Raw genomic sequence first — 14507 nt, 5'->3', positions numbered from 1 at the left:
GAAAATAATGAACATGGTATCATCATTGTCATTTAAAATATCCCCACTTTAGCTTGCATTGTAGTAGCAGTAATTTCAGTATTTGTGAATTCTTTAAGATCATCAAGTAATCAGACCTTTGAAGATTCCATTGTTAAATATCCTGCTTTGGCTAGGCAAGGTGACTTATATTTGTAATCTTAGCACTTTTGGAAGGTTGAGGCAGGAGGATCACTTGAGCCCAAGAGTTTGAGAATCAACTGGGCAACATAGCAAGACCCTGTCTCTACAAACAATTTAAAACTTAACCAGGTGTGGTGGTGCATGCCTGTAGTTCCAGCTACTCAGGAGGCTGAGATGGGAGGATCATTTGAGCCCAGGGTTTTGAGGTTACAGTGAACTGATGGTGCCGCTGCACCACAGCCTGAGTGACAGAGCTAGACTGTATCTCTGAAAAATAAATAAAATAAAACATTCTGTCTCAGTGGTTTTCCAAGTCATTGGAGACTTCCAGAATTCCTAAAATTTTGCCACAACGTATCCCAGACTGCCCCTTATATCTAGGCATGGCACAAATCTGATCTTTCATCAGTCTGGACTTTTAGTTTCATGTATATAGACATCGTCGTCAGACTCAAGTAACTTCCACTTTCTGCTTCCTCTGTCATTTTCTGCTTAAATATTACAATTTCATTTCCTCAGTTGTAAGTCATTAGAGCAGTGGGATAGTGTTTAGTATAAAGCTATTTTAAGGTAAAATGTCTAAAAAATATATTTAATATCCTTAGAGCTAGCTTCATTTGCCCTTCTTTGTCAGTGTTTGGGAAAACAACTCCAGGAGTCCAGAAATTATATCTGTCTCACTTGATGGAGAGGTGGCAGGTTCACATAAACAGCTCATATCCCCCTTGCTATGTTGCTGTGGTAACTGTGATCCCTGTGCATGGAAACTTGTTTCAGAGGTTGAAGACAGACACAATTAAGATGGTTTGTGTAATAAATCTAAATGGGAAAGAGTTAGGAAATGTGACTATTGATTCTGCACTAGTCATTTTTAATTGCATATGAGGAGTAGAGGGAAATTGGCTGGAGGTTTTGAGGAAAGGGGTGGTGTGCTGCGGGTGAATGGTAAAATAATTTAGACAGGGTATCCAAACGACGCTGACAAGTAGGAAGTGTTTTACCAGTGACTGGGAACATCACGTTATTTTTTGCTTTCAGATGCGAATTGGACTGCATTCTGGATCAGTTTTTGCTGGCGTTGTTGGAGTCAAAATGCCCCGTTACTGTCTTTTTGGAAACAATGTCACTCTGGCTAACAAATTTGAGTCCTGCAGTGTACCACGAAAAATCAATGTCAGCCCAACAACTTACAGGTAGTAATTATGTTAAACACCTAAAATCTCTTGTTTTTGTTTATATACAATTGTCATTTTCCCCATTGATTTGATTCATTGTTCATAACTTTTTTCTTCCTTAATCATGAAGAAAAAAGAAACGTGATAACTTTTATCAACCTCACTTTAACTTTTTTACACTGCTTATTAGCCTAAGAATGACTCGCCTGAGGTGTTTGTGGCCCAATCATAAATCCAGGACAGATATTACCTATTCTTCCATCATTCTTCTTTTAGAAGCCTATATTAACACTCTCAGTACGTTGATAGGTGTTCTGACATCAGCTAGTACACTGCAGTGAAGTTCTGGCAGTAACCACCCAGACTGAGCACAGTCATAACCACAAGTTAGAGGGCACAGAACCCAACAAGCCTGCCCTTAATTCAGATGCTAGCCACCCTTCGGGACCTAAGTGTGCATTTATACTGACTGGGCTACAATTTTGGGGGTTCCCATGAACCTCTCAAGTTAGATGATTAGCTAAAATGACTCAAAAACACTTAGGGAATTGCTATACTTACTATTACAGTTTTATGTTGGAGGATACAAATCAGAACCAACCAAACGAGGAAACAGATTGGGTAAGGTTTGGGAGGGTCCCAGGTGCAGAGCTTCCATAGAATCAGAACTTATCTCCCTCCGACCACATCAATGGGTTTACAAACCAGGAAGTTCTACCACACTGAGCTTTGAGTTTGATGTATGGAGTCATTGTTTTCATTATGTAAGCATGATTGGTTGAATCACTGCCATGTGACTGAACTCAGACACCACCCCCACTCTCCTCCTCAGAGGTTAGGCTAGCACAAAACCCCAACCTTCTATCCACAAGACTGATTTTTCTGGGGCCCTGCCCCCATTCTGAGTCATCTCATTAATATAAACTCAAATGTGATCCAAGGGCCTCATGGAAAACAGATACTCCTATAACTCAAAAAATTCCAAGAGTTTTAGAAGCTCCCTCCCTGCAATCAAGGACAAAAGCCAGTCAAATGCCCTATCATACAGGGAAGAATTTACCAGAGGAAAACTAACTGGTCATCAAGGATTTTTCAAAGATCGCAATTTTATGCACTGGCAGCAAGTGTTAACACAGTCAGAGGAGCCATGTGTCATCTAGCATCAGAAGAACCTCTATTTTCACTGTCTCCTTGACAATATGTAGTGTACAGCCTGCTTCAATAAAATCTGCCATTTTGGTATCACTTCTCCCTTTAACCAGAAATTAAACCAGTCTGTGGTAAGTAGAAATGTATCTATCATGTACATTTTGTCTCACTATATTGGAAACTCTTAAGTAACAAAGAAGTTTTTCAGATCTATACAGTAGCTAAATTACACCAAGCAAGTTAAGTTTCCTATTCTCAGAGGTAACTCTTTAATAGCATCTTCTCCCTTCTTGTGCATTTATTTATTTAGTTAGTTTTTGGGACCAGGTCTTGCTCTGTGGCCCAGTTTGGAGTACAATGGCACAGTCTCGCCTCACTGCAACCTCTGTTTCCCAGTTTCAAGTGATTCTCCTGCCTCATCCTCCCAAGTAACTGTGATTATAGGCGCCCACCTCAATGTCTGGCTAATTTTTGTATTTTTAGTAGATACTGGGTTTTGCTGTGCTGGCCAGGCTAGTCTCGAACTCCTGACCTCAAGTGATCTGCCCGCCTTGGCCTCCTAAAGTGCTGGGATTACAGGAGTGAATCACTGCACCTGGCCTTCTCCCTTCTTAAAGCACCAGCATCCTTTCCTTTCCAGCCCAGACTCTCAGTTGATAATCTTGCCTCATATTTCACCACCAGAATAGAAGTCAGATAGGAACTTTGCCACCTTCATGCTGTAGGTTCTCTCAGCAGAGCTACCCCAGTACCCATCTCTTCCTTCTTTGTTCCCATTACATTGGGCCAGCTCCCCTCCTGCCCCTGGTTGATACAGCTTTGCTGTGAGTGCTATTTCCTCTCACCTTCTCATTAACTTTTCTGCAGAAATTAACTCTTTCTGTCTATGATTAATTTCTCTCTGATGAAATGATTATTCCCAACAGAATACAACCATATCTATTAAAACTCTTGAAAAATAAAAACTTCCTTGTTTCCAAGTCCAGCTTCTGCTACAATTTTAAATTTCTGCTCTGTTTTATAGCAAAACTGAAAGAAGTTGTCTATACTCACTATCTGTATTTTTTCCACCTCTTATTTTCTCTTCAACTCACTTCAATCAGTGTTAACTCCACTCAAACGGTTCTTATCAAGGTCATCAGTGTGCCCTGCTAAAATCATTGTCAGTTGGCTGGGCGCAGTGGCTCACGCCTGTGATCCCAGCACTTTGGGAGGCTGAGGGGGATGGATCACGAGGTCGGGATATCAAGACCATCCTGGCCAACACGGTGAAACCCCATCTCTACTAAAAATACAAAAAACTAGCCAGGCATGGTGGCGGGCGCCTGTAGTCCCAGTTACTCAGGAGGCTGAGGCAGGAGAATGGCGGGAACCCGGGAGGCGGAGCTTGCAGTGAGGAGAGATTGTGCCATGGCACTCCAGCCTGGGCGACAGAGCAAGACTCCGTCTCAAAAAACTGTCAGTTTTCTCTCCTTATCATCTCAGAAGCATTTGAATAGGCTAAGAACTGCCTCATTTAAACATGTTCTTCTTTAAATTTTTGGCACCGCACTCACCTAGTTTTCTCACTACCCCATGTCTACACCTTCTCAGTGTCTCCTGTTGGAACTCCTTCCCTACCAAACCTTTATTGTAGTGCCCAGAGCCTCTGTTCCTATTCTCTTCTGTGTCTGAACTTTCATGACTCTAACCATTTTTAAAAAAATCTTTAGCCCATCCTATGATTCTCCGCGGAGCTACAGACATATATATCCTATTACATATTTCCACTTGGATGACTAATTGACATATTAAAATGAACTGGACCGAATTAGAATGAGTGATTTCCCACACAGACTAATGAAATCCACTTCCTTCCCACCCAGGCGAACTTACCAATCACCTTAAAATGATATCACCATCCACCTAGTTATTCAGACCATCGACCTTACAGTGATCATTTCTTCTCCTCTCTTTAAAGAGACACTCCTTAACTATCATAACTATAGCAACAACCTTCTCCTCACATACACTCTCATTATCCTATTTTATCTTCTCAGTTCACACCTGTATCTGAAATTGTCTTATGCAGTATTTATTTATGTGTTGAGTGTCTGCCTCCCTTTGCAGAATGTTAGCTTCCTGTGGCACACATTCTAGATCCCCAGCTCCTAGATAAGCGCCTGGAACACAGAAGGAAAGCAAGAAGTATTTACTGGTTGACTGTTGACTCCTGGATATGAAAACAACTCAGTATAACCTGAGAATTGGAAAAATCCCTGGGTTTCATTGTAATGGTAGTTGGCCTATGGTCCTACTGGGTATAATAGGTAGGGATAAGATTCCATACCCTGAGATAATATGATTCTACTCTCTCTGTAAGCGTTAAGAGGAATCATTCTATTAAGTAGGAGTCAGTTACCTGTCCTTTCACTGATATCTGTGTTTCTCTTTCAGTGTGCAATGATGTGTTATATGTGTATGTGCATGCTGAGGAATCCTACCTTACAACAAAACTTCTACACATAAAAAACATATTTTCCTTTTTTTCCTATATTGATTGTTTTTAACAGTATAAAACTAAACTCTTTAAAAATCTGGCATTTTGTATCTCAAAGTCTGGTGGTCTTGAGTCATGTTAGGAGGCACTGATGTTAACTACTCATTTTTCTTCAAAATATAATTCAGGATTTCAAGTATTTCAGCAGAGGACCACAACACGTTGACATATATTTTTGGCAACAGGACAATGCTTATGACTTAAATCTTAGATTCACTATATTGGCAATGTTACTAAAATGCACGTACAGGTTTGTATAGCATAGATGGTGTTATCTTTTAAATAAATTTTTTATTACTGTAGTAACACATGCCCATTTCAGAAAATTTACCAAATTGGTAAATTATAAAGTGAATAATAGGAATAAGTCATAATCTCACTACCCAGAGATAGTAACTATTAACATTTCTCTTTCTTTGTTTCAGTTATGTTTATATGCACATACATGGATGACACTGAAATTTTAATTTAATTTATATTGAACTTCAGCTCATTTGCTGAAGTCATTTCTACTTTTTATAGACAAATATGATATATCTTTTTTCCTTTTGTATTGATTTCAATAATAATTTACTTTCCTTTTATTCTCATATATGAGGTATTTATGTCTTGCCTAAGGGAAAGCAGTAGTTAATACTGTCTTACTTAGGCAAAATACAAATACTTAATGTGAAATACTTTCAACAGCTTTTTAAATTTCTTTCTTTGAGAGATACTTCACTTTTCTTCCATGTACTAGGAGAACTTGAAATAATTAAATAATTTAAATTTCAATTAAACATCCGATGCTTTGGGAAATTTAGTCAACAGTAGCGGCATGATTTTAGTTTTACTCAAAGTACAGTACAAGAAGCAGATGCTAAAGAAGGTGTACAGAGACAAAACGCAGTTTTCTTTGGAGAGCTTTATTGATGATACATTAAATTCTGGAATGATATTTCTTTAATAATACAATAATCTGTTTAATATTGAATGTAGCTTCCATGATATATTTTTGAAACACAGGTAAATTTAGGACACAGAATACATACCTATACCCAAAAAAAACCCGTATCTTCAAATTTCCACTTCCAAATTCTAACCAGTGATTCAGAATGTAGCAGGGTAGTGACAATTATACATTACTGTCTTTTAAACATTGTCAGGAGTTTTAATTTTAGGGGATAATATTCTGCATTTTGTTTGCTTTTTTGAAGTAACGAAAACTATTACAGACTAATAGAGACCACATCAGATCAGTGGGTCAGTGCATCCATGTCTACTACATTAGATCCAGGTCAGTGGGTCAATGTTAGAGGTTTATGTGGTGATCCAGGGATCATTAGAAACAAAAATGGCAAGTGGGGAGGATGCAGGGATGCTGTCCAGTGTGTGGAGTAAACAGGCCTAGGATCTCTTATTTGTAGGACAAGTCTGAGCACATTGTGCCAGAGAAAAAATATTGCTAATAATCATTAGTAAGTAGAGTGGCGATATGTACAATTAAATCTCACTTGAGTCCTGCTAATCTACAATTCATAAAAATTTTATTGAAAGATTCAAAAGTTGCTGTCACATCATTTTTGTCATTGTAATTTCGATTCACAATTTCTTGCCCATGATTACTTTCTTTGCCCGTGATTACGGTAATATTTACAAAATTAATGAATTAATAAATGGACATCTTACGTCTTTCAACTCAGGAAATCTTAATACTGTCATGGTTATGTGTGGATACTTTGCTATTATTAAATCTTTGGATTATTTTTTCACTACTGCAAATTGCACTGTTGTGTGGATATTATTTTTGCAAAAATGTTTTATAATTTTTTCCAATATAAGTGAAATACATTAAGAGCAGATAAACATTTATGTCAGTATTATATTTTAATATTTTTATTTTAATATTTTCAGATTACTCAAAGACTGTCCTGGTTTCGTGTTTACCCCTCGATCAAGGGAAGAACTTCCACCTAACTTCCCTAGTGAAATCCCCGGAATCTGCCATTTTCTGGATGCTTACCAACAAGGAACAAACTCAAAACCATGCTTCCAAAAGAAAGATGTGGAAGATGGCAATGCCAATTTTTTAGGCAAAGCATCAGGAATAGATTAGCAACCTATATACCTATTTATAAGTCTTTGGGGTTTGACTCATTGAAGATGTGTAGAGCCTCTGAAAGCACTTTAGGTTTGTAGATGGCTAATGAGCAGTATTAAAATTTCAGGAGCCAAGTCACAGTCTACTCTTTCTCCCATTTAACATGACAAAATGTACTCACTTCAGTACTTCAGTTCTTCTGGAGGAAAAAACACACACACACACAAACTTAAAAAGTTACTTTTGGGGCAGTATTTCTGTTATATAACCATCACTTACTACCTGTACTCAAAATTCAGCACCTTGTACATGTATCAGATAATTGTAGTCAACTGTACAAACTGGCGGAATCACCTACAATCTCATATCTTGGTGGAATACCATGGTTATGAAAGTGTGTTTGTGATAGTGTTGTCTTAAAAAAGGTTTCTAAATAGAAATTACATTCTTTGACACCCTCAGTTCTTTCAAACTTTCAACTCTGCATTGTATTGCATTTTCTCATTTAACTGTTAGTATATGTTTGAATATAGGCTGACGTTTTTTTCTCTATTGCACTTTCCCCTTTTTTTCTTTTTAGAAAATAAGCAATTAGGGATTAGATGCAATACAATTATAAAATAGTTCTGTAAATATCAAATATTATTTTTAGTTCTTGAAGTTAAAAATACTCTCCATAGTAATGTGTGTTATAACAATAAATGTTTCTTTTGTTTGACATGTTTTAAAATTCTACAATGGCAAAAGCTATTTTAATCCATATTAGCAATTTAATTCCTATTAATTCATTTTACTATCATAATAGCAAAGTATTCCAAATAAAAGAGGTTTCTATCTTCTATTAAAATGCAGTAATACTATTCAAATCTAATTGAGCTGGAAGCAACATGGGAGTAAAGTAATAATACAGAGGACTCACCATAAAGGACATTGGTAAAACATTTACACATGTACACACACATGCAGGCACACTTGGAACAATATGGACCTACTTCAGCAGACATCTTCTATTGCCATGCTGAGACATTTAAAGTTTTAAGAAGAAAATCTAAGTACAGAAGTAGAAAATAAGACTTGTTTGTTTGGTGGATATCTCATTTTTCTTGAGTATTTGTGCTGAACATTTTGGTGCATGTCTATGAACTAAGAATCAAGTTTTTGTCTCACTAAATATACATATATGAAGTGTTTTTATTCTACTTGGAATATCCTGATTTAAAAAAAAAAGATTGTTAGTATTGATGAAGCAAATGAGGCAGTGACTACATTATGGAAATGTCTAAGTATTTTTTCCAGAGCTTCAACTTTTTTCTTTTCTTTTTTTTTTTTTTTTTTTTTACATAAACCTTTAAGCAGTTAGGAACTTTTATTTTTAATTAGGTCAGTTGAAGTTCTCTGGTGAACTAAAAAAAAATCTACGTTTTGGCTGGGGATAAGGATTTGATTTTAAAAAGAGCTCGAATTTAAAGCAAGAAAAAATGAACCTTGTAGTTTTAAAATCAATATTCGCAGAGCTGTAGATAGGCGGAACTCTTATTTGGGGTTCTGAGAAATAACTCAGTTTAAAAATTCTTTAATTGCCTCCATTAGTACCCAGGCTAGCCCATGGTGACATCAGGAATATTCATTATTGATTGGCCTCTAGTATTCCAAGGGTACTACTATAGATATTACAATGATGCTGTTTACTAAGTGATAACCCAATGTCTTACAGGACTGACTTTGACTCAATAAACACTCACCCTATTATTGGAAAGTACCATAGGCCTTGAAGAAGTATAGTTACATCCTCACAAATATATGAAGTTAAGTCACTACTTACAAGGAAAACAAAAATGTAAATACATGTTTCTTTCTGGAACAGAACTCTTATTATGGGGAAATAATAGAAATAAAAAAATATAAAAGCATGAAATGGAATGTAGTCTTGATCAAACATTTCAGCAGACCTCAGTTTGCCCTCAAAAAGTTCAATCAGAATTCAAAAAGTATTTTGTGTGTTTGTGATGTATTAGCATATACACAAAACAAATGAGGGGAATGTATATACTCTTGGTGAAAAGTTGTATGGGAGTTTCTTGTACTATTCCTACAACTTTTCTATGAATTTGGCATTTTATCTACATAAAAATTTATGAAAAAATATATTTTCACAGAGAAGTTAAATCATCTGTGATAGGTTCCCCAGACCAGCCTACAAAGACCCATTAAACACAGAATAATTTGTGGATCTTAAAGAGGATGAACATACATTTCCATGACAGAGTCCATACGAAATTCACAATTCAGATGCTAAAAAATTTAAGGAATTTCTTTTTTTCTCTGTCTTATCTGCTTTGAAGCATAGAGATTAGGGAGAAACTTTTCAGATCCACACCACTGATGGTAGCCAGAGTAGAGACCCTGGAGAATAGGTTCTTAAAATAAATAAGGGGCCCAAGTCAGAGCTTTGATGTATTGGGGATAGAAAAGTAGTGGACAAACAGCCTGTAATCAGGTTGGGGACTACTGATACTGAATTATGTTGCCATTTAACTATCCTAAAAAATAAGACTGGGTCTCAAGACTGCTTCCGTAACAGTTTCTCCTGAAAATCCGGGAGCTGAAAATCCTTCTGTTCTGGTTATATAGTTTCCATTCATGGCTTCTTGTCCTGTTATTTTTTGTGTTAAGTACACTATATAAATTAACTCCTTACACATTTTTCTCAGGCAAGCACGGAGTTATACTCAAGTTTCCTAAAGATGCTTTGCATCAAGAAGCAAAGGGAAATACAGAATTAAAATGTTTCTTCCCATTTTGCTTTGTCTTTCTATATCTATCTAGACTTTGTAAGAAAATGCAAAGTGTATTTTTAAGAAAACGTAAATAAGAATAGATTCATTTACTCAATTTCATTTATTCATTCATCAAGAATTTATTGAAAGCCTATTATGTGCCAGGAATATTACTATATTTTTGAAATTTAAAGATAAAGTATGGCCCAATCTATCAAGAATGGAAAGTGAGAGAAAAATGTAAGACATAATTACAACATTCTGTGGGAGCACAAAGTAGGGGACTCAGTTCTTAGAAAAGTCCTTTGGTCTTAGAGTTCATCAAGCAGAGAAGGGGAAGGACATCATCCGGGAAAATAAATTAGCAGACACAAAGAGATGGAGTATTGGGGGTGCATAGTACATTCTGGAGAGCCAGTTGCCTGGGATGAGTTGGGAGGGAGGAGAATAAGGACAAAAGACCATCTGGGCAAAAATCACCAAGGGGTATGTGTGTCATGTAAAGGTGTGCCATGATAGTTATTAATATTGCTATTATAATATTAATATGTAGTAATTAATAACTACATATGACACAGCTTTACATGACCTTAGTTATCAACATTACCATAATAGTAATATTAATGACTATAATAACAGTTATTATTATTCACTTGAGGCACTTGTTCAAAATAGATCTTACAAAAGAAAAAATAAAAGAAACAGCAACACGAGTAAAATTAGATCCATTGGCTTCTGTCTCCCTCTCCAACAGTCTTAAAGCTACTAGATAAGAGAGACATCAAGTCTTAAAGGAAGAGAATGGTATGATCAGATGTGTGTTTTCCAAAGACTATCAGAAACAGCATAGATAAGGATAGATAGGGTGGATATTTACTTGCACAGGTGACTGAATGAACATCTGTTTTTACCTCAAGGGAAAATGATTCATTTTATATCCTGGATATTTTACCATAAGTATAAGCATAAAGCTGGGATGTCTGGCATTGGAATTTTATATCACTCTCAAGGCTATTAGTCCTTCAGATCCTTTGGTAGGGAGGAAAGAAGAGTTGCTTCAGCATTTTAACCTTTCTTCCAAATTTCTTCCCTGATATTTCCAACCACACCAAGGCAAAGACTTCCCAGCCCTGTCCCAGGTTAGTTAAAAGAAGGCATAGGATGGAAAAGGGTGGTATGTGGTAGACCCAGCAAATCAAAGAGATGAATAAACAAGAGTGTCTGGTCTAAGTAGTGCCTGAGGAATAGACATCAGTCCTCTGAGATTACCAGCTGGAAAACTGCCCAGATGGAGCTCCAATGCAAAACTCCAGTGACGTCTAGTGCTATATAATGCTTTAAATCCACCATCAAGCCCTTGCTGATGCAAATGTTAGTAGCCCAAAACAGAATGAGTTAATGAATTACTGCAGTGGTTTTAGGTGCATGGGTTACACCCACATAAATCATTTTAATAAGAAAAATTGAATCTTTGATACATATTTGTTGAGGAGCTTATTAGATCACTACTTTTCACTGAACACTAAAACATGGATCATTTATTTCACTTCATTTTGCACTTCGATGTAATTTCACTCTTTAGGTGGTTGTACTTGAACAGTTAAATTAAGGCTGACTTTAAGGGTGAAGGGATGGAGAACACAGCATATGTGAGAAGCGGGAGGGCAAGATGCCTTGCAGTTCCTGTGAAGAGGGACTTAACCATCTCCTCTAAAACAGAAATTCAGTGCTACTGAGACGGTAGCAAAGTGCAGTTCTCTTGTTAAAACACTGGCTAAAAGCAGGGACTGCTTAACTTACTAAGCAGAGAAAACCAAAATGTCAATTTCAACCAAAATTTAGTGTTAGAGTTTATGGTCTTTGTTATGATACTTTTCAAGACTTGGGAAATATTTGTATCCTTTAGTGAAAAGGGGAGGAATCAATTACTGAAAACCATAAGCTTACAGCAATGGAGACAATTAGTCCTTTGTCATCTTTGTTGAGTTGTTTTCTTCTGTTCTTAGCACATCAGCTACTAGATCTTGGGTGAACTGTTGCTCCTCTTTAAATGTTTCTTTTATTATATTGATGATGTGCACTCATTCAGTATTCTCATTTTAAGCTGCATTAATCACTGCACATTTTATTGCCATCTATATTTCCCTCAAAACAGCTTTGCCGGTAACAGCCACACCTGCATCTGTTTTGACTAGCCTACAGAGCCCACACATTTTTCAACCAAAACTATCCCATTACCTTCTTATCTATATCCATTTGTTTTCATATATAGTATCTGCTAAAATAGTAGCAAAAGCTTTATCAATGTATAGATTTCAATCAGAAAAACCTAAGCAAAAGGAAAAAAAAAAAAGTGATATTCTAAAAGCCACACATCTTTTATCACCAGTGCAGTTTTTTCCATCATCATAAACTTAGTTTTATGAAAATGTTAATATCTTGGATTTAAACATTGGAGTAGAAATCAGGACAAAATTTAAATGGCATATCCAGGACTTAATCTCAGATGTTCTGGTAGAAGATATTTAGATAAGGTTGTGGCTGCCTGTCAAGTTTTTTAATTTTTTTAATTACATATTATCAGAAAATTAAATCGCAGATGAGTCTTCCAGATTGTGAGGAAAATTACTTGGCCAAAAATGACTTTGCATAATGCCCAAATCTTAAAGTATCTGCTCAGATGTTTGTTCCATCTGAAATGCTGCCAAATCCATCTGTACTGAGGAAAGAACTATCAGTTAGTTTCAGAGAAAGTGGAAACAAAACAAAGCAAAACAAAAAGGCTATTACAGAAGTTGGACAGCCCAATGTGTTAAGTATGATACACCTGGAACAATAGCAGCAAAACTGAAGCTCTTTGGAAAGTTATGGCAACAGTGATCTAGGTATTTGGGGCCTTTAGAAATAGTGATTCCCAGTGATACAGGGATGTGCAGCATCCAGACACTGCTTAATCACAATGAGCTGCCATCTTCCCTGAATAAATTGTATCTTATAACATTGAAGTGAATGAAAATGTATTAGTATTTGAGAATTTACTATTCCTTCACTTCCTTGCACATGTAAATTAAAGATGTTTTGGAAAATATGAGAACTTGATATTCACTTCCCTAGAGCACTATTCTCCAACCTTTTATTATTATTATTATTATTATTATTATTTTATTTATTTATTTATTTTTGAGACGGTGTCTCTCTCTGTTGCCCAGGCTGGAGTGCAGTGGCCGGATCTCAGCTCACTGCAAGCTCCGCCTCCTGGGTTTACGCCATTCTCCTGCCTCAGCCTCCCGAGTAGCTGGGACTACAGGCGCCCGCCACCTCGCCCGGGTAGTTTTTTGTATTTTTTAGTAGAGACGGGGTTTCACTGTGTTAGCCAGGATGGTCTCGATCTCCTGACCTCGTGATCCACCCGTCTCGGCTTCCCAAAGTGCTGGGATTACAGGCTTGAGCCACCGCGCCCGGCCTCTCCAACCTTTTAGATTCCTGCTATCTATTGATAAAATGTTGTAGCACAACAATTCTATAGACTGATACATGCTGTTCTCAATCCATATACTACATGTTAGTACAGCTTTTCTTTTCTAAATGAGCATGAATATAAATAGAAATTCTCGTATTTTCTTCACCTAACTCAGTGAATCATCTTTATATTTTACTTGGGAAACTGCTACAGTTGGCTAGTGGGTCTTTACTTTTGTCACTTTGAGAACTGGATAAAAGACATAGACTATCACCCCTCCAAAAATGTGCATATGGCCCCATACAAGACACATATAGTGCCAGAGCTTGGAGAACTCCCTAGAATCTACTCTTAGACCACCCTAGTGAAGTACCATAGACCATATTGTCTAGATGGGACAAAATAATAAATTTGGACTAAGAACTTACTGTTTAGAGAGAGAAAATAGTAAATAATGTTCAAAATGAGAAGACAACAAATAACTGACAAGTCTGTGACTTTTGGTTTAGATGAGACCACTTTTGATTTTTGAGGAATAAAAGAAGTTAGTTTTTTGGTCCTGATACATAAAATGATTCATGGGGTTTCACATACAGACAAGTAGCTTTCTTTTCAGCAAATATTTAACATATCTCTCAACATACTTTCACCAGTTTTGGGTAAATACACATTGCTGTAGGTATACCAAGTTTTTGTTACGTTTAGTAACTAATTTCATGTTTTCTGTATATATAAGTATAGCTATTGGACCCTGCATTGAAAACCTTCTTAGTACTAACAACATTCCTTTTATTATTACCTTCATAGTTGCTTTATATGACATATTTATTTTGAGTTCTACTTCTGGCAGAGTTGCAAAGTCTATGAGAATGTTACTTCCTGTCTCAGAAGCTTATTAGATATTGCTGCCACCTAAATATTGTAACAAAAGTGTTTAAATAAAAATCTTCTTAAAATTTAAAATGAGTTATGTTTAAAAAGAAAAAATGAACTTTGTATCAAGGCAAAAACACCATTGTCCCAAGTTATACAAATATATTTGCTTTGATGTAGGTCTTGCTACTGAAGAGAGAGAAAACTTTCAACATAACAGTGTGGAAAATCAGATTAACAACTATTATATCAGGCATTTGCTCTGTACAGATCAATGTATTTAAATCCCTTT

The 14507-nt window shown here is 36.4% G+C and overlaps 1 protein-coding gene across 7 annotated transcripts in view; it reads left to right on the top strand.

The window, feature by feature from the left end:
• The window catches only part of GUCY1A1 (guanylate cyclase 1 soluble subunit alpha 1), a 64876-nt gene extending 55624 nt beyond the window's left edge, over positions 1 to 9252 (top strand). For 6 of the 7 annotated variants that reach the window (XM_023228042.2, XM_023228052.2, XM_023228021.3 and 3 more), the window contains 2 exons: positions 1201 to 1355; positions 6919 to 9252. In XM_023228042.2, the coding sequence (XP_023083810.1) occupies positions 1201 to 1355; positions 6919 to 7120 (357 nt within the window). In that variant the 3' untranslated portion in view covers positions 7121 to 9252. Of the gene's footprint in view, positions 1 to 1200; positions 1360 to 6918 lie in introns of those variants that run through there. The other variant, XM_023228062.1, reaches the window with a different exon arrangement.
• Positions 9253 to 14507: the final 5255 nt, after the last annotated feature.

This window comes from Piliocolobus tephrosceles, chromosome 3 (genome assembly GCF_002776525.5).
Source record: "Piliocolobus tephrosceles isolate RC106 chromosome 3, ASM277652v3, whole genome shotgun sequence".
NCBI lineage: Eukaryota > Metazoa > Chordata > Mammalia > Primates > Cercopithecidae > Piliocolobus > Piliocolobus tephrosceles.
Note: the sequence above shows the minus strand (reverse complement) of the source record. Positions and strands in the feature narration are given on the sequence as shown.